At 37.8% G+C, this 20,743-nt stretch overlaps 4 protein-coding genes across 7 annotated transcripts in view; 1 reads left to right on the plus strand and 3 right to left on the minus strand.

Annotated features, from left to right (window-relative positions):
• The first annotated feature begins 1,202 nt into the window (after positions 1-1,202).
• On the plus strand, positions 1,203-13,803 carry LOC145222258 (matrix metalloproteinase-21-like). Of its 2 annotated transcripts, none has more exons than XM_080088342.1 (12): positions 1,203-1,871; positions 2,965-3,465; positions 3,523-3,812; positions 3,879-4,220; positions 4,552-4,786; positions 4,856-5,018; positions 5,552-5,739; positions 5,801-5,948; positions 6,398-6,527; positions 6,608-6,756; positions 12,410-12,582; positions 12,988-13,803. In XM_080088342.1, exons 2-12 carry the CDS (start codon positions 3,097-3,099, stop codon positions 13,300-13,302), a joined length of 2,502 nt encoding a protein of 833 aa, XP_079944468.1. In that variant the 5' UTR covers positions 1,203-1,871; positions 2,965-3,096; the 3' UTR covers positions 13,303-13,803. The 2 variants fall into 2 exon arrangements, with proteins under 2 accessions (XP_079944468.1, XP_079944469.1); XM_080088343.1 differs by lacking the exon at positions 1,203-1,871 and adding an exon at positions 2,344-2,534.
• On the minus strand, positions 13,746-16,722 carry LOC145222260 (uroporphyrinogen-III synthase-like). Of its 2 annotated transcripts, none has more exons than XM_080088347.1 (6): positions 16,588-16,722; positions 16,376-16,526; positions 15,740-15,820; positions 15,601-15,684; positions 15,355-15,539; positions 13,746-14,269 (listed from the first exon to the last, which is right to left on the minus strand). In XM_080088347.1, exons 1-6 carry the CDS (start codon positions 16,720-16,722, stop codon positions 14,141-14,143), a joined length of 765 nt encoding a protein of 254 aa, XP_079944473.1. In that variant the 3' UTR covers positions 13,746-14,140. The 2 variants fall into 2 exon arrangements, with proteins under 2 accessions (XP_079944473.1, XP_079944472.1); XM_080088346.1 differs by having other exon boundaries at positions 13,746-14,281.
• A 25-nt stretch (positions 16,723-16,747) lies between these two features.
• LOC145222262 (14 kDa phosphohistidine phosphatase-like) lies at positions 16,748-17,104 on the minus strand. The gene has a single exon (XM_080088348.1). It carries the CDS (start codon positions 17,102-17,104, stop codon positions 16,748-16,750), a length of 357 nt encoding a protein of 118 aa, XP_079944474.1.
• A 273-nt stretch (positions 17,105-17,377) lies between these two features.
• The window catches only part of LOC145222259 (NCK-interacting protein with SH3 domain-like), a 47,290-nt gene continuing 43,924 nt past the window's right edge, over positions 17,378-20,743 (minus strand). For both annotated transcript variants that reach the window (XM_080088345.1, XM_080088344.1), the window contains one exon: positions 17,378-18,339. In XM_080088345.1, the coding sequence (XP_079944471.1) occupies positions 18,133-18,339 (207 nt within the window). In that variant the 3' untranslated portion in view covers positions 17,378-18,132. The remainder of the gene's footprint in view (positions 18,340-20,743) is intronic.

Consider the following 20,743-nt stretch of genomic DNA (forward strand, 5'->3'; position numbering starts at 1 on the left):
AAAATTACGGTAGATTAATGAGAACCGCATGGACTTTTTCCCAATATTCACGTTTCTTGCGTTTTTGTATGTAGGTATGGAGAAACCGAGGTTATAATTCTGTATTCTAAAAAAAAATTGGTTTAAGTATGCTGGGAATTCTACGCTAAATAGTGACCCGAATAAGATTTTGTGTTAAAATTGGGCGTTTCGACTTTCTGCGGTGAAGCATTTGTAATGCAAGCGACCATCAAGTCGTAGATGCAAAAGAACATTGCTTCAGAGTCCAGGTCCAAACTTTTCTCAAACGCGCAACACTAGAGTTATGAAAGGCAATTTATCACCGTTACCGTGCAATTTTTATAGTTGTCTGAAGTGTCAGTCAGATGCAAGCAAGTGTTGATAGCAAGCAACAACGCCCTTCCACACGTGTAAGATTGAAGTGTTTGTTATCTTTGCTTACTCATAGTGATCTGTTGAACAACTAAGTTAATTTAATTGAGGCAAAACAGCATTGACAATTTATAGTGGGTTAAAAGGCATACTTTGCATAGCCTACGCCCCTCTGATGAACAACGAAGTTTTTTTCTGCTGTAGTCTAATTTAACGTCGCTTGAAATTTCAGACAGTGCTTCGGTAACTTGTGCACCGATTCTGCAAAAAAAATAGTTTTAATTTATTTTTATGTATTGTAAACCTTAATGCAAACACGGACAGTGTTGGTCATAGCCTACTTATGTATTGTAGCCTAAACTTAATCATACTTAAATTTTCTAATTAATGAGGTCATTTTTTGTGAAAAAAAATGCAACAACGGACAGTGTTGGTCATAGCTTTCAGGTGTATAACAAGTTACTGTCATTAAACAAAGTATACATCGAATTGTAATTAAAGCACATTTAAATTGCATTTAAAGGTGGTGTTACTTCATACGATAACGACGCGCACGTCACGTCAATTACCAGCATGACGAAATTACATACACGCATCCAAAACTCCACATGCTTGTATGTAAAACGCATGAATGCTAGCCAACACCTTATGTGGCTTTACATAATATAAAGTGGGTATTTTTTTCAGTGTAGCCTACATTCAAACGTAAGCGTTGAGTGTTAACGCGCACACTTAGCGTTAAATCCGCAAAGTACAGGTTTTAGTAAATCGTAACTTGCATAGCCTATACACTAATTGTTTCAAAGTATAGCAAAGAGTAGCCCAATGTGGTTGAAAAAAGTACGTTTCGGTCTGATAATAAGAAGTGCGTGGTTAAGGAATCGCAATCCGTCAGAATTTTGCTTTTTTATATGTACGACGACTTTATCTTGCAGCAGCAAAGGGTTGATGTGAGCATAACTCTAAGCAAGATTGCTGTGATAGATATATTTAGCTACTGCAGTGCAGCAAATAAAGACAAGCAAGAAAAGTTTAATTACCAAGACATGGGCTTCTGCAGTAAGGAAGGGAATGTGGGTTTTTGTAGTAATGGCATGCTGTTGTCACGTGAGGAACAGGTTTTTGTAATTTTGTGAAGTTCGTCGCAAATCCGCCACACGGGACGTGACTCAACGTTAAGTGTGACCTTATAAAAGCTCCCACTGTGAGATTCAGACAGACATTTCTTGGAGCAGACTTTGGCGAACGATGCTGGCCACCATGCAAAACTAGCTATCAGTGTGTTGGAGTAAGGATTGCGTATGTACCTGAACGACGTTGTAGTGGTTACTCTACAGAAGAAAAGGTACTAAATAGAATTGAAGTGACCAGGACAAAAGCTATTGTTAATAATAGCTACCCAACTGTATAAAGAGACAACTTAATGACGGAAGACGCCACTTTGTCTGACGACAAATAACAGCAAACCAGTCTTGACTCTTGAGGACTAAACTAAAATCGTAAGTTGTTGATAAAGACCTTATTCCGAATATTTGTTTGGTTGCTGAGGCTCATACCACGTAGCCTACTGTAGGTATTGGGTATAGGCCTATACCTAAATTAATCAGGCGTTATTGACCACACTTTTGGGGCGTGTATAGTTATGATTAAGTTACGAAATAGCGCATGCAAAGTATACTGATTTCTACAAGCACATGTTTGATCGAATAATGCCAACGTGCCTTTTACATACTGCCCGTAAAAATAGTGCAACAATGGATCGCTTAACTCCCCGTAATAATGAGCTAGAAAAAATGTAGCGGGACAAAACCAATAATAAATAACTTACTGCTTGGGGCGAAATCACAAAGTAGTACATGATATTTCGTTGGGATTGAGATACCAGGCGGTATGCAGTAGAGAAGATAGCATAAGCGCGACTGTTTTGAAAAAGTGTATACAACTAAAATAAAAGTGGTTGAAATTCGTTGAGTACAGACTAGTTTACCGATTTTTGTAGTTTTGGCATATCACGACGTTTTGGCTGTAACATGACAAACGAAAACGATTGACGTAAATCTTACCGGAAATTAACCTGACAGCGAATAGACGACATAATTAATATTGGATTCGCAATCGATTTTGGAACTTATTACCGCCAGCTGCACAGCAAGTCATGCGACGTTAGTACATGACTTAAGTAAATCAACAGATTATGAATAACGGATTTATTTGCCTGCCAATTTTTGTGTGTAGATGACTTAACAGTCGGCGAAAACAAATTAATCAATGGTAACTACTTCACCAAACATTGACAAAATGCAGTTGGTGTGTAAAAGATTGATTTTGCATCGTTGGTATTTTGTTCGCATGACAAACCTGATAATTCCAGAACTAAACTGGAGTTAATATAATTTGTAGTTTGGGTCCGTAGGAAAAACACAACACTTGTGAAAGTGCTAAAAAAGTCTGTTGTTTTGAGCATTAGCTGTAATAGTAACTTTGCCGAACCTTGACCACATAGTTGTCATTTTAAAATCAATGCGCATGATTACGTTTTTGTTTGTTTAAGGTTTTGTAATCCAAATGATTTATGCAAAACCTTTCTTTCAGATTTCTTGGTTTTATCAAACGTCCATACTAAAGTTAGTGAATGCGGGTTAGTTTACGACAAAAGAAACTCAAGGTGGAAGTTTATCAGAGCATCAAGTTACAAGTTTTGTTTTAAAAACTATTTGTGTTGCAATGAATAACTGTGATAATATGTGTATAACACAAGAACATGGAAAGACAAACTTTGCGAAAACTTTCTCCAAACTTGAATCTCCTTTGAGGATCAGGCGGGGAGTTGGCAGTAGCTGGACGTTTTATAATTTTTTTCAACTAACACACTTTTGCAACGTCATGGAAAGTGATTCATCGCCAAACAAGCTTTTTATACCGAGATTAAGCCGAAAAGTATTAATTACCCTTTGCGTTGTACTGTGCGCACTGGTTACTCAAGGGGAACCTCAGTTTAGCAGACGATATGGGCCACCAGTTCAACGTCAGTTTCAGTCCGACCTCAGTGCATTGTTTAACGACAACAGATCAAATCCAACAGCGTCCGCAAAGGTAAGATAAAAGAAATTGTATAATTGATTGTCGTCTCATTGATATATTACATGAAAGGAATATCTTGACAAATTTGGATGGGTAGAGCCGCCGGATTGGACAGCTGTCTCGCCCAGGTTTAATGAATCTATACTAGAGGAGGAGTCGTTAGGGGCCTTAAACCAACCTCATGAAAGAACACAAAATGCCGACAATGATACAAGAATTGAGTTTCTGGTGAAAGAACGTTTTGCAGTTCTATCTGAACAGAAGTTTGAAGAGGCGTTAAAAAATTTTCAACAATCGAATGGTCTAATTGTAACTGGTCGCTTAGATGAACCTACGATTTTTGTCATGACCCAGCCAAGGTAACGTTCAATCCTGCAAGCTACTAAAATTTTCACACAGCTACAAATAACTCAATCGTTGTGCAGATGTGGTGTTCCTGATCAGACCGCTTTATCACCAACAAACATGTCTAAAAATGCCATCAACAAAACGAGTTCTCTAAACGATGACATAGTAAGTGGATTTTCTTCAGGAGATGAAGGCGTGGCAATTACAAGCGATAATTTAAACTCAAGTGACTCGAGAAAGCGAAGGTCTATAGCCGATGATCAGATTGATTTCACGTATGAAGAGTATTATGACGAATATGGAATGCCTCTCATGTCGAATATTCAGGAAGCAACTGAAAATGCGAAAGCTGAATCTGTACTGGCTAACTTTGTCACCGAAGATGTAATCTCAGAGGCAGTTTTATCACATTCAACAAGGTCAGTTAAATACTTCAAATTTATTTAATCAATGTAGGATATGATTCGTAACTATACAAGAATACTGAATCATTGATGATAATTTTCTAGAGATGTTTTGATGTGCGTTAATGCGCATTCTACAGGTGGGTTTGGCAGACACGATTACATGTCTCGCACGTGTATGCATTTGACAATTTAAACCTGAAATACGATGCACTTGTTGTGAATTAATGTCATAAAATAAAAAAAACTTTGGTGTGGGCAAAATTCGATGTTATTTCGTACCTTGTTTACAACAATTAGGCACGATTTACGCTTCGTGTATAAACTTTTGTGACATTTTTATTAGGGCTGAAAGCCTCGAGTCAATTTTGGAAGCCCTTCGAACGGAAAAGGATGCCCAAAAGCAAACGTCGGTGACAAAACAACGTACTGTTTACCGCCAACCCGGCCTTCCATCACGCATAATAATGAACGCAAGGGATAACAAGCGAAAGCGAAAAAAACGTTCTTTGTTGTATACGATTTTTCAAAGAAATGGCTGGGGTATGGCCTTTACCAAAAAAACCATAACTTGGAGATTAGTAAGTTTTTGAATTATTAACCGGTAAACAAGAACTTGACCTAAAACAAAAACAACTTAAAATTTGTAGGTAAAGGAATGGCCAACTATGAACCCGTCCATGAGTGCTAATGAAGTATGGTTTACAGTTAAACTTGGATTTCGCATGTGGAGTGAAATTTTACCGAGAAACTTTTTGGAAGACAATACGTCACCAATCATTGACGTAGACATATTAATCGGATTTGGCTCAAGTAAGATTCGATACCTAATTAAACATTTTCAAAATGCTACTGTTATCTTAGTTGGTTTATATAGTTTTCCCTGTGCCCAAGTTTACGTAGTTTCTCTGATAGTGGAATTCGCCCGCGGCTTGCTATATCTATTTTGTGAAGCGTCGGTGCTCACACATCACAAATGACCTGCTATGGGGATGTCGCGTTTAGTTCTCCTCTATTATTAGCAACGGAAGATCTGTGTGTTTCCGTTGTCAATCATTGCCAATTTACTGTGACAATTACCACTTCCCAGTGCCGATCAGGCGGAAAGAAATACTCAAGTAATAGGCTGATAAACTTAACAACAAAAATATAGTGACATTGACCGATATCATTTTTATGCTGTTAACCAGCGTATGTCAAGACGTTTCTTCATTGGCACAGGGATCTAATTGCCTCGGGCGCAATGACCAGAGACTAAAAGACAATAAATTTGCAACAAAGTTTCACTATTAACTTTGTGCTAACTGAGTAAATAACAAATCACTTTTCATACATTTTTTTATCAGAAAGGCACAATCGGTGTCCTGTTGAGTTTAGAAAAGGACCCTTCATGCAAGAATATGCACATGCTTGGCCACTTCCGAAAGCCGAAGTTCATTTCAATGACGTCCAGCCGTTTGTACCTGTTAGTTGGGAACCGGGAACACAACACGGTATTCGACGGTCAGCACAGTATCCCATAAGTTTGCTTAAGGTTCGCCAAATAAGTAGTAAACAATACGCAAAATGTGATCAACGCAATACCGCAATTTCAGGTTGCAATTCACGAAATCGGCCATACACTGGGCCTTCCACACAGCGAAAATCGAGTTTCTGTGATGAACCCTTATTACAAGCCGTTCAAGAGCAAAGACGCAGTGGAGCTTGGCCCGTCAGACCGGCAAAGCATCAAACATATTTACGGTAATAAAGGGAAACTTGAGATACATTACCCAAAAGTAGGCTAAGCCATGTACGGGCTTGCACAAACCATCGTTACAAAACCATGCGCTCAAAAGTACAGTCGAATGATATACCGCATGAATGTAATTTGGTCCGCTTGCGTGCGAACAAACCATATAGCATGTTTCCTGTATTTGAGAGCGCAAGCAATATTCTACATAGAAGGAAAACACCCGTATCCACCTGTTGACAACTATCGACAATCGCTGCACAGAAACTTACGTCGCACCAAAATTATAGCAATTTGATCAACCACACCCACCGTTTATATGTCGTCCAGGTCAACCAGTCGAATAAATTGTTCCATGCAAAGTTACTTTGAAGCCCTACGTGACATTAAAAGGGGGAACAGCTGTCTGCTGGAAATGGTAATAAACCTGTATCGTTATTTGACATTATGTTCGTTTCAGGGGCTTGTGAGATTTCGTTTGATGCTGTATTTGATTGGGTACGACAGGTTCGCACACAAGATGGCGTCCTACGATGGAAGTTTAACACCTACTTTTTCCGAAAGTCGTGGTACTGGCTTTATGATAACAGGTGAGTTTCATCAAACTGGTAACAAGTTTTGTCTTAAACAGACGCTTGAACGCATTTCTGATCAAAAATTTTGTCTATAGATCAAACCATCCTAGATATGGCGACCCAAAACTAATAAGTCAATATTGGCCTGGTGTCATGGAACCATCGGCATCCCAGCAGAAGCTTGACGGAGTGGTTCACGTTAGGGAGTGGGGCACACCTCATGGCCCAACTTTTTTCTTTAAAGGTAATATTTTTTTTTACTTTTATTTGAATAGTCGTTTTGGGTACAACATTTAATCTGTAATTTTCCTTAAGTGAAACTTAAACAAAATGTAAGGCATACTTCATGCATTCATTGCAGGCTGCATAATTCATAGTTATATATTGTGTTGTTTTGTTCTTCTGTATTTTTCTGTCCCACGCCGGTTTGTTTTACACCTTAGCTTTAAACTTTTTAAATCTAGACACGATATAGCCCGGGGGAGATCGAGGATGGTTGGGATGTTTTTTTGAAATATTTTTAAAACTACCTACAAATTCTAGTCTGCGCTCTCAATCTTTTGCCGAAAAAAGGTTGTTTAATCCGTCCAAACAAAACACATGTAGGGGTTAATTAATAAGCTTAGCTCAAACGAAACAACTCTCAATTATCTGGAGTTGCCCCGGTACCGGGGACAGGCACTGGTATTTTTCGGACAATATGCTGTCGCAAGTGTTTTGTGTTCGGTAAGTTAGAATTTCACATTACTTACACTTTATCTGACAGGGTTGGTGAATATTCAATTTAGTTGTCATTATATCTGTGAAAGTTCTTGTTGGACAACTGCTTATTAGAACAGCCTGCTTGATTCTATCCAAGTCTTGCTACCAAACATTTAACGTAGCCTAGTTTGTCGATTAATTACCGTCTACAGTCTACACCAGGGGTGGCCAACCTTCTACATACCATTGGCCAACTTTTTAACATGCTGTGTTGGATGCGCCATAAATGTCTCATAACCCAACCTTCCATGACTACTTCTTGTATATAGAGAGAAAGAGAAAGAAACAACTTTTGCATGAGAAGGATAGTAATAAGAATGTTGTGCATGAATATATATATATAATTAATAGAGCTGGCTTACTTTATTTATTTATTAGTTTATTAATTTGATTTTCATGATTATCAAAAGAAGGCAATGCACCCTTTCTAATCATGCAATGCGCCACGTTTGGCGCATGCGCCATAGGTTGGCCACCACTGGTCTACACTTCAGAACAGTGGTTCTCAACTCGTTTCAGGTCATGGACCACCAGTCCAACCAAATAAATATCGTGGACCAGTCCATTGTTAAGTAATGACAAAAAAGCATCCACAACAAGCATGTTGGCTTGAAATGTATTACATAATTTTATTTTAAGGAGAGATAACAGATAACAACAAATGACGAGTAACTTGGGTAAGCTTTTTTCGTACTGAACATTCTATAAATTATATCCAACTAGCCTACTTCCGATTTAACACAAATCATAATTAACGTCCTGTGGACCACCCAAAAAGTCATCATGGACCAGTTGAGAACCACTGCTTTAGAAACATTGAGATTTTGCTTAAAAGTTCGGCGACTGATGTATCAGCTTTTTACGATACGGCGTCATAAAAGTCGAAGCAAAGAACATGGACAAATTAATCACATCGTGCTAAACAAATCACTTAAAACTAAATTTACCAATCTCTACATAATCTGCACATTTTTTTAAATTGGCACTCGGCAACATATGTGCGATAAAAATGTCGGCACACGATTTGTAACAAAAATATCACCGAAGGCAGGGGTGTCAAACTCGTGGTTCGGGGGCCACATTGCAGTTTAGTTTTATACACTTAAACAACCTTTTCGCTACTACGGCCGCATCGCAGATCCTTATTTCCCCAACAGCCGTCAATTACCTGCTGGTTCAGTTTTACTTGTTGAACTGTGAAGATCAGTTTTACTTGTTTATTACGTCTATGTTTATTACGTATATTGTGACGTTTATGGTACCTGTTTCTCGCATTGTTTGCACACAATAGGCGTTCAAAAAGTCTGACGCATATGACTGCTAGGCTGTTAATACTCTTTTCAGGGTCACAAAATCTGTTTAGAGAAGTTTAAAAATCAAAATTGTTGGCAACTGAGTTTTAATTGCGTCACGGCCGCCAGCACATATATTTTAATGAACATGTTCACGGCCTCACAAATATCTGACAAAATAATACAATTGTTGTTGAGTGTTTGTACCGTTGGTCAGGGGTGTCAAAATCGCGGCCCGCGAGCCGCATGCGGCCCTTTGCCTGGTTTTATGCGGCTCTTACGTTGTTTAGGAAGTTTGGGGCCACTGCGGATTTTTTGGTTAGTTTGTGGCTATGACGTTTTGCTTTTAAACAAACTTACTATCGGTCTGGCCACAAACCTTGCCTTAAAACTGCAACCTTATTAAGGCAAATGTCTTGATTATGATGGCACATATTCAATTGTTGAACAATGAATGATTACTCATTGTTTCGTACAATGCAAATAAGACACAAAGCAACAGCAATATTTACAACAACGTGTTCCAAAATTAATAATGTTTCAATCCGTTGTTTTTCGGGTTATCACCAACGTTATTTTATGGGCAGTCTGTCTGTTGGTCGTGGGTTTGAGTTGAGCGATTGTTGTTGTTGAATGCATTAGTGACGTCGCAATGAATTTAGTTTCACCACCTTGCATTTTTGTAAAACTCGACGCCTACTTTGGGGCGTGCGCGTTAGATGAAAGTACCGCAAAGTTCAAAGCAGGGAAAATCTTTTAAGTAAACAATTTTTGTCAAGTTAGCCTTCAAAAAGGCAGAGAAAAAAAAGATTTCAGTACCTCACCAGACATGAATCTCACAGCCCGTTACTGATAGTAACAGAAAAAAAGGATATTTTAATTTGTATGTTTTTGTTTGTGGGATTCGTTAAAATGAGAGTTTGTGTGTAAGACAGTGCAAATCATCCATTGTTAAAAATAACTGGCCCGTGGTCTGTACAAGTCAAATTGTGTCATTATTATGTTTGTGTGCGACATTTAGAATAAATCTGGCTAATACAGGTCGCTCATGTTGGCCTATGTGTATAATGTGGCTCTTTGTGGTAACACAATAACAAATGTGGCTCTTAGGCATTGACCGGTTGGCCACCCCTGCTTTACGCAGTCAGGCCTTGCTCGGTCGCAACAATCGCGGGAGTCAGCACACAAATATTCTGCGAAACACTGTCGCTAAAGTCAGGCCAGTCAGACTTTTATTCGACCCCATTTTGTTGGCAGCAAAAATTTATTACTTCATCTTTTTCACGTTTGTGTACAGATGCTAAAAATACAATGCTTCATTTTGGTAAAAACTACAAATTGCCGGAATTAAAGCAATCATGAAACAAGTTGCTTGTACTGTTATGTCAGAATTGAACAAAATGACAAACAGTAACTGTTGCCACCACGTTTGAACAAAACCTAATTATGACCCAACAAACAAAATGGGTTAAAAACCTAGGATGTAACTTTGGGGTTCGACCAAAAGCTGAAGAATATCGTAGGGGTTCGGCTGTTATAAAAAGGTTAAGAACCACTGCTGTAGAGTATAGTAGACCATGAGATAGGCGTATTTTTATTGACAATGATAGTAAAATTGTCAAACCGGGAAGGTGGTAATGTCAAATATTGTCCAATACACGGATCGCCCAATACCAGGGCAGTCTACCTTCCACCTCCAGGCAACACCGTTCAGCCAATATACTCAGTTGGGAGGGAATAGGGGGTTGCGATGTTTTAAGTCTACTAGTAGTTTGTTGCATTTCTTGATAAAATGCTTTACATCCCAGTTAAAAAATTATTCACCCTTGTAATAAGTCGAACCGCATGTCATATGGGTTCGGGTTCACTTTGTTTTGTTTTTTTGAGTTCGGGTCCGTTTTTAAAACGCCCTATAGCTCGCGTATCTTCTTCAGTGCGCTGTTTTGAGAAATCATAAAATACAGGCTGCATTTTTTTACTATAGTTCGGTTCCGGTTTGGGGCCAACGCAAAACAAAATATATATTGTTCGACTCCGGTTCGGGTTTTTAGGAAATCGTAATTTGCGGTTCGGGTTCAATGAAATATACCGCTCAAACCGGTTCGCGAGTTCGGGTTCAGTTCCGGTTTGACTCCCTGCTTGTAATACACTGAATCTGTGGCCCTAACATGAGTAAGTAAAATAAGAAAAATGTAAATCCAATATTATTTTATGACAAAAAAACTCAGTGAAAACTATAACGTTAATTCACTTTCCATGCCAAAGAACCATTACCAACGATTTATCAACAACAAAATAAATTAAGTTGACACAAATAGAATATGGTAAACTTACGAGCTACATGCATATGAGATGCATGTTGTACCATGTACTGCACTCTCCAGTCAATGCGGGAAAATGTGAGCGTTTTTGCACAAAATGCTCGAATATGTGCAAGCGTAAATGTGCGCACATTTTTCCAAGATAAGGAAATAAAATTATCTGAAAATACTGCTAAAAAGCAGTAGTCATTCTGTATGATATTTTTCGGTGTTTAAGTCCTGCGACTTTGCTGCAAGGTTATTTAGCCCAGTGGTTCTCAACCGTCCGTCCGCGTCAACTTTCCTGCCGGTGCGCCAAATATCTTGCAATTTTATATCTCAATTGAAAAATTCAAAATTGGAAGGCTTGTCCATTGTTAAAAGAAATAGAACATCCAATTTGAAACTTATTTAGAATTTCTCACTTTCTGTCATTCGTAAAATATGTGTGTTTTAAGTCAACGCTCTACTTCGCCTTGCAGAAACTTCACAAGAACCGCGTTTAACACGTATGATATCAAACAGACAGCAGCAAACTTCTCATTAAATTCAATTTTTCATACTTCTTTTGAATTGCATATTTTTGTCGTAATTACATTTTGGGTTGATTTTGAAAGTCCACCGGTCCGCAAAATTTGTTTTGAAAGTTTGCCGGTCCGCAAACTTAAGGTTGAGAACCACTGATTTAGCCCACAGTATTTTAGTGCAGTGCAGTTAGTCTTGAGAATAGTATAAGACAAGGAGATTTCGTTATAAGGTTACTTATTGATTGCTTTTGAACTAAATAAATTCATTAAACGATACTTGAGTTGAGTTTATTTCGCCGGGTGTTAAAATAGTAGCAGCACAATTGCGCTAAAACATTCACCAACCCTCCAAGAATTCGCTGCGCAACGCTGTGACGTTGTAAACGAGGGCTTCGTTTATGTGTGTATTTTCCCGGGGCAGGCAACAAGGCCATCAAGAGGTTAGACCTACTATACCTGCTTGGCTGGGCTATAGCACGGCGGTTGGTTATGGCATGTCAACATACGTATTAAAAAAAAAACAATTAGGGATAAATTGTCGAATCTGTGCCAAATGTTGAGTATTTATCGATGCTTAGAAGCTTCATTCACATTTGGATAAAATTGGACTTAAACTTGCTGATGATGAAGGCAAAAATAACGTGGACAATGCTTGGGCTGAATTAAAAACAGTATTTCTTGCTTTTCACCGATATGTCTTTCTGAACATAAAAAAGATCACACCCTATTAATACTGTTGTCAAATTGCCTACGTTTGTGTAGAGACCTCCTACCTACACGTTTCTGCTTGTAGAAAAAATTATAGTGTGTTTAATGCCAGCGGGTTTAGCCTACGTAGGAACCCAATTGAAACGAGGCACGTTGTGCAGATCGGTTGTAAATATCAAAGAAATGATGTGGGCCTATATGTCGATAAACATTAAATAAGATGCGAATAAATCGGAAATACATCTTTTTATTCAAAAGAGGAAGCATATTTGTTAACAATAGCTACGTGCATTGAAATGGTTTTGCAGGTGACACATACATTGAATACGACAACAAAAACGACCGCGCTAAAATTTTCAACAAGTTCGGACAGCGATATCCACGGAGAATCGCCGATGACTTTCCAGGAATTCCCCACCCAATTGACACAGTGTTTTACAAATGGGACGAAGGACTTCTCTACTTTTTTAAAGGCAATTATGTATGTATCCTACCCAATTATACACACCGTATTTAACGAGTCTTTTTTTAATCTTGTGCAAATAGGGTTAAGGCTTAACTTAAGCTGGTTACTGTCGCATCTGAAAAATGTTTCTACCTATTTGTGGCTTTAAAATGCAAGCAGGAGAGTAAAATTAAAACACCACTAGGTATGTCTCATAAGACAGTTACGGGGTGACATTTCATTGTATTAAAATAAACAAAATCTCTAATGTAAAATCTGAGTCAACTCAACTTTTGTCCGTTTGTAGTCTAGTTAGCAGGTATTATTAAAGTAAGTAGGCTAGTCTGTGCTTGGCTAAACAGTGTGTTCTTAATTAAGAAAAACGTTGGTGAGAACATCCATCTGTCCAGGTTTGGGGTTAATCAAACGAAGTACGTTTAGGTTTACAGATTTCGGTGGAGCAGTAAGGCCCTCGAAGACATCTTAATAATTTCTGATGTTTTTCCTGGATGGGGAGGAGCTTCGCCTTTACCAGGTCACATCGACAGCACATACTACTCCTACAAAAAAAGGTCCTACTATTTCTTCAAAGGAATCTATTTCTGGAAAATGGCTGGGCCAACGGAAAAATATTTGAACATCGGAGTTGAGTTCAAACACAATGCGGTTGGCCCAAAACAAAAAATTTCCGACTACTGGAATGATTTGTGCGATGTCGAACCGACGGAACTAGTAATGACCTTACCATCTGGATAACAGTCTTTTGGATTAAGTATTGCAAGTCTCTCCCCCCCATTTGTTCGTGCCCATCGCCCGGGCTGGCATAACCGATGACTGAAAACCCATTGTGGCTGTTTTTTACTTGAGCGGTGTGTTGCTCTTCACAGGTTGCAATATTTCGTGACTTATATAGCCTTACTGACAGTAAGACGTCAAGAAAAACTCATCAGCGCTTAATCTGTGAACGGCTGGCTTTGCTGTATATATCGTTGAGACAACAGCTAATCGCAAAACACGCTTGCAAGCTGATTCAAGTTTTCCACTACCTCAGTGTTTTGATATTAAATTAACCTTACTTGCCATTGTTTTACACCAATGCTTGCAAAAATATAGCTCATTTAAGGTGGCTGAACACATGGCCTACATTATATTTTTCGTTTGAAAAGTTGTTTGCCTTTTGAAAAATCGTTTTCGTTAGGTCGCGTTGTACGATTTGTATTTAGTTCCAATGCACAATAAACACGAATTTTAAGTTTACGCCACTTTTACATCACGATACGGCAGGGGTCGACAAGCTTTTAATCGACGCGTGCCAATTTGCTTGTTATTTCCATATGGTGATGACTTCGCCTGCCAACATTTTTCTGACCAATAGTGATTTGTGCCAGCTGATATCGATTGTAAACAGAATGCTGACAGATTTGTGTCTGCAAGATCTTCAGTGCCAACTTTGACACGCGTGCCAGGTGTTGCCGACCCCTGAGACAGGGTAACAAAATAGTCATAGAATAAAGTTTCGAATAGCCGAATAATTAGGGCAAATACTCAGCTACTGCACAAAAGTCTTATTGGTAATCGGCGCGGCACCAAAAAGTTATAATGTAGTCTTGACATCCTCCTCGATTGCCTGGCGGACATAGGGAGCCGATGGTTTGCATGCAACAATTATTGGTATGTCCTCGTGTTTCAAAGAATCTGCAGTTGTTTTACCAATTGCCACTGTCTGTAAAAAATGCTTCCATTTGTATGAAATTTCGCTAAAATTCTCGATTTTGGTGCTGCAAAAACAGTGTTTTGCACATTTAGCCATTGCATAAACACTATTACCTATTTGAAATGTTAATATGTGCCCTACACTTGAATTATAATGGCCTCCATATCTTCCACCGTCTATTATGGCCTTAGTTGTTTCTGCGGACAAAAACTCACATGTCCCCCTACTCCCCCAGCAAAATCGAAAATTATGCATTTCAAGAGATAACCATGATAAAGTTTGGTGCTGTAAGATAAAACATAGTGTGGGCTTAAATAATCATGCTATCAAAAGTACGAACTATACAAATCTGATTCAATTTACACTTTGAAGTTTGTCCTATTTTAAAGGAAAGAAGGGGTAAATAGTGGCAAAACAGAGTAAAACACAACAATCGACACCTATAAATAGCACACTGTTAAATTTAATTCAAATATGAGCTGTTGTGGCCAGGCATAATATCAAATTTATAAGCTCTTCTAGCAATCGCATTTTTATACCGACGCTTCGACGTCCTATACAGGTCGTCTTCATCAAGATAAGCACGATAAACAAAGAAAAAATCGACACCTATAAATGGCATATTTTACAACAGGGGTCACCAAACTACGAACCGCAGACGGAATCCGGCCCTCGAGGTCATTACATCCGGCCCGCGATCACATTTTTTGGTTTGCTAAATCGCTTTGCTAACTTTGTAACATTCAAAAATTAATCTACTCCTCACGAAAGTTTTCCTGTCACAATATGTAGAATTGATATTACCTAGTTTCGTAGGATTACAACGCCAAGGATTGATCCGAAACCACAAACATGACTACAAGTGTTAATTGTGCGCAAACAATTGCCTTCTTTTGTTACTCGTAAGATGAGACTAATATACAATTTAAAATGCAACACAGCTAATTGTTCAATGTCTTTATCAAATACTCGCCAGTATTTTTTGTCTCGACATTTTAAGGAAAATTCGGAGCAGTATTGGTAAACACAACATGTGTTGCCTTCTGCAAGGGGACCCGCCAAATATTTGTCATGTTTAATTAAAGGTTACATACCTTAACCGTTGACATCAAATCGCCAAGTATTTGTTTCCACACATTAAAGGAAAACTTGTATCCCATTGGACTAAAATATACTATATAGTCAGGAGAGAGAAATTTCGTGCAATATTTTTCAATATTTTCAGCGATAAATGGATCCGCGATGGAATTGTATGCCTCTAGTATCTCAAAAAGTTGTCCTATAAATAATCCGTATTGTATAGTATAACGTTGAAAAAGTTCGAAATAAATTAGTGCTACCGTTATCAAGTAAAATCTTCGACAGTGTTTCTCTTCGATTGTGGCCACAAACGAACAAAAGTGGGCAGTCAACCAATACGTCAGCTGCAGCAATAAGTACATGATTAATTAGTATCTTGTTTGTTTGTCAATTTTTTACCTTTACTGGAAATAATAATCTGAGCTAGATTTTCGGCATTTCCACTCTCTTTTCCCTTCGTTTCGAATCCAATATTTTTGGCTGAAAACATTTCCACACATAAGTGAAAATTATTCCTTATGCGCAGATCTTAGAAAATAGAATACATGAGGCTCTAGCAATTTTATTCAGGGAACCAACCGTGTTTTTAGCCCCTATTCCACAAAAGTTTTCGTTAATCCGCGACAACCTCCTAAAAATCTTTTTTCAACTCCATCGTTTTTATTACAGTAGCCTATTGTGAATTTCCATTACGTCCGCAAAATGTAATGCTCAAAACAGACATAGACTTAAAATGATTGGGAATCAGTGGCAATCGCCAAGAAACAACATTTCCAAAACTTTACAAACGAAGTATTTGACTGATGTAAGTCAACAAGTATATCACGAGTCATTGCGTGCCACAAACTAATCTAGCAGACTAGAATTAAACAAAAGCTAGAAAAACAACAAGATCAGCCACAGCAGTAAAACTACAGTGGTGCAATTGTTTAGTTGCATACACAATTTTGCCTGGCTCCTTTTCGGTACTTAATACGGCTGCTAAAGAAAGTCCGATGAAACAAATGTAAATGTGGAACGATAAAACTAGCATACCAATTTCAGCAGTAGACTCTCCGACCACGTAACACGGCTTGTGTCTCCATCTGTCAGGAAGCACAGTGAATTCACCAAGAACAGCTTGAATAGCTTCCCCTGCTCTCTTACTAGTCATAATAATTCCACTGTATTTATCGGGTTGCGTGATCTATAAACATTGCATTATTATTTAACATTGGCATTCACTTGTCACCAGCAGAATAACCGACCTTTTCATACAATTTTTCAGCATTTATAAACGAAAATGTTAAAACAGGTATTGAAACAACATGAGAAATAGAATTCAATGCATCGTGATATGGGTCGACAGGGAGGACAGACGAGCGCATCAAAACAACTTTCATTCTTGTGTTGTAAAATGTTAAGATACTAATATCCCTCGTCCGACCACGTGACTTGATGGTCTGGATAACTTTCTTGAATCTTTTTTGCAGTTATGCTATGGTCAGCTTTTCCATAGCCGATCGAATACCCATATATATGCACAGTTTTCGATTTATCGTCGTGATTTATTCTTCCGCCACCAATTGCTTCGGTAGATAAACCTAAAGCTTGTACTTGAGGAGCTGTTTGATCAAACACATCCGCGTGATATGTCGCGTCTTGAAGACCACGAATAATTATCTTTTCGAGGCCACAGCAAGATACTTTGATTTGGATATATTTAAAAGTTCCTTTGTCAATGATTACATCTGGTACGGTATCTAACCTATCATTGGAGGTCATTCTTTATCTAAAAAACACAAAATAAACGAAAAATAGAAAGGTGTGAAACAATTTGACAATATCTAATTTACATTGCATGCATGACTTTCTTAGCATGATATAATTGCACAAGACAGCACAAAACAGAAGTCTAATCATGATTGCAACGACACATATAGACGTAAAAGCGCAATAGTTTAAACGTTTCGCAAGGGCTTATGCAATCATCAACTAGAATAGTGGTTTTCCTATATATTGCCAGTTTATATATACTACATCATATTTAACAATGTATCACATATACCATTTAAAGTATGAAACTTCAGAATCATCTGCTTTAGCAAGTATAGCCGTTTTAAAAATTTCACGTTTTGGGGGGGGGGGTGAACCGAGGGATCAAACGGGGTCAAAATTCACATCGACCATCTTTAGACCAATATCTATAGTGTGTAAATTTGAAAAAGTTTGAACCATTCTTTCTTGACCAAAACGTGGGAACAAATCCGCGTTAGACGGAAAAAAGAAAAAAAAACACCTGCTTGTGTGCGAAGTTTGGTATATAGACCAATCGCAACAGTTTAGAACACATCAACATGAAAGAACGTCACATCAATATACCCAATAAGGCAAGTAAGTAACAATTAAGTACAACGGAACACTATAAGGTCTTTGTTGGTGAAAAAAGCTGGGATGTTTCTCTCTGTTTGTGCTCATTAATGCGCGTTCCCATGCAGGCTGCGTCTGTTTATTTTACAATGTGACAATAATTTTTGTTTCGCACCTATTTATCTCAAGTATTATTAAACGGGTGTAACTTATGTAGCCTCATATCACTGATGACAGCATGAGCATTTAAGTCTATTTGGGCCGTTATATTCATCAACAGACTTATGAACAGATGCGTAAATAGTGTTCTAAAGCATAAATATAATATAATATGGTATAAAGCGAAATTTAGAAATATTACACGTGAACAAACATCGTTCAGATAAACACCTCACATAAATAATGCGACAACATTAGTTTGCTTGTCAGTAATATACATAAAATCACATTGTTATGAGAGAAAGTTCGTGTAAAATATTGTGGACAATTTTTTTGTCAAATTCCGCGACAGTTCGAAATGCCGTTTCATTTATGTCCTCATCTTTAATGCGGTTAAGTATGGACATTATTTCCGCACATCGGTGTTTCGTTTCAGAATAGGATGAATTTTTGACGATGCTTAAAAGTAGATCTAGGTGCTCGGTCCGAAGCTGAAACACAAAAAAAAACGTCATGCTATTTGACCTGTTGACATCAAACTTAAATATGATTGTCTATCGCTGAATGTAAATCGAGCGGCGACCAATTTGTCTTTTTTAAATGTTACTTAATTTCTGAATATTAGGGCTTGTACTTCCGACCTAAAGGATTGATCAACCTTTGAACAAATAAGGTTCGCTGGGTCATGTACTTTATTTAGTATAACCAGTTTGGAAATTTCATGTTTTAAAGGCCTGTACGTAAAAAGTTCTCAAACTGGGGTCCACCAAGCGACTTAGGATGGACCGCAGGGTGCTTGAGGTTTTTTACCATATTATATAATAGCAGATCTTACGACATTTTAAGCAAAATTTTAACAATAATAAGTGCCTTTATTGCCTTTATACTGCTTTACTTTTGCATGTGACCTAATCAATTCCTTTAAATCACTGTCACATGAGGTAATCTTAGTGAAAAAACAAAATTCACTTGGTATGTTATTGTGGAAGGAATAATTCAACTATTAGCAAGGAATAATTCAACTATTTGTTGTTAACTTTAGGTATTGCCACAAGTGCTCCAAACAATGTGAAGAGACCATTATGAGAAAAAAATTTGAAAAGTTTGAGAACCACTGTTGTAAGTGATCCCCTAAGGTCAAACTTAATCAACGGGATAATCAACGCTGGAACACACCAGTATTGTCCAAAAAAGAATATGGACAAAAATAATTAGTGACACATAATGAAACAACCTTAATTCAGGCCTGACTTACACTCAACTGTAATTTCACAACAATTAATAAACCTTCGGACAATCTCATATTAAAACTGAGAAGTATTTCCATTTTATATGTTCTATTTCCTAACTAGAAGGTCGGCTTAGCACATTTTGTTGTTAAACATACACTATAACCTATTTTAAAACATTAATATATTTCCTATGCTTATTTTGTTTTGGGTCCCATATCAGCTATCATCTTTTATAACGTTAGTTGCAAAATATGCATTTCAAGAGATAATAAAAGTGGGGGGGTGTTGTAAAGCAAAACAGAGTAATCGGCACTGGGCTTAAATAATAATATATTGTTTGAAGTATGTCCTATTTAACATTCTTTTTCAAAGAAAAGAAGGAGTAAATAGTGGCGTAATGGTGTAAAACAAAAAATAGACACCTATGAACAGCAAATTCTACAAGCTGTCCAATTTTTATTCAATTTGAACATTGTTAGAAGGGTCACCCATTTTAGGGACTAGTTGGTTGAATTGTGGTGATACAGGGCAAATTATAACATTTGAGGACTTAAAATAGTATGTTCAATAAACCTTGCAAATTTTATTGACATTTTTTTAAAAATTCACTTATTTTACGGGGCTAGTTGAGTAAATGTTGGGGCTACAAAGTAAAACACATCAATCGAAACCTACAAATAGCATAGTCCACATACTACCCAAAATTTATCCAATCCCGACAGTGTTTAAAAAACTGACCCATTTTAGGGGGCTAGCAGGGTAACTAATGGGGTCCGACACACAAACTAAAAAAATAGGAAACCTCAATGACTCAATCAATAGTACTGCAAAATTTCAGCCAAATCCGCCAATGTTTAAAATGTCGAACACTAGAGGTGTTTTGAGCAACAACCGTTAATGTTTCTGACGTCATAGGGCAACAACCCCCTAACTGCCATGGCACAAAAACGTTCACCAAGCAATCCACAAAGTCACAAACGAGTAACATACACCTGCTTGCCCTTGTAACACTATTGAACGACAGAAATCTTTCGTTTGTGGTGTCCAGTAACATACAAATACGTTTTACACTTTGGGGGCTTGTGGGTTAAATGTTAGGGCAACAGGGTTGAACACAACAATCGACAACTATAAATGGCATACTCTACAAGCTATCCAAATTTCAGCCAATTCTGACACTGTTTACAAACTCAACCATTTTAGGGGGCTAGCGGGGTAAATACTAGGGTTATTTGGACAAACAAAGTGGGATGCACATCTACATAACTTTATTCACCATCTGTATAAGTTTCAGCCACATCCATCAAACATTTGATAGAAAAACGAGTCGGACAAACTTTGGGAAGAAAATACCCATTTTAGGGGGCTAGCGGGGTAAATACTGGGGTTATCAACAAAAACAAAGTGGGATGCACATCTACATGACTATATCTACCATCTGTGTAAATTTCATCCAAATCCATCAAACATTTGATGGAAAAACGAGTCGGACAAACTTTGGGAAGAAAATAACCCATTTTAGGGGGTTAGCAGGGTAAATACTGGGGTTATCAACAAAAACAAAGTGGGATGCATATCTACATAACTATATCTACCAGCTGTGTAAATTTCAGTCAAATCCATCAAACATTTGATGGAAAAACGAGTCGGACAAACTTTGGGA

This window comes from Phallusia mammillata, chromosome 4 (genome assembly GCF_965637545.1).
Source record: "Phallusia mammillata chromosome 4, kaPhaMamm4.hap1.1, whole genome shotgun sequence".
In the NCBI taxonomy this organism is placed as follows: Eukaryota; Metazoa; Chordata; class Ascidiacea; order Phlebobranchia; family Ascidiidae; genus Phallusia; species Phallusia mammillata.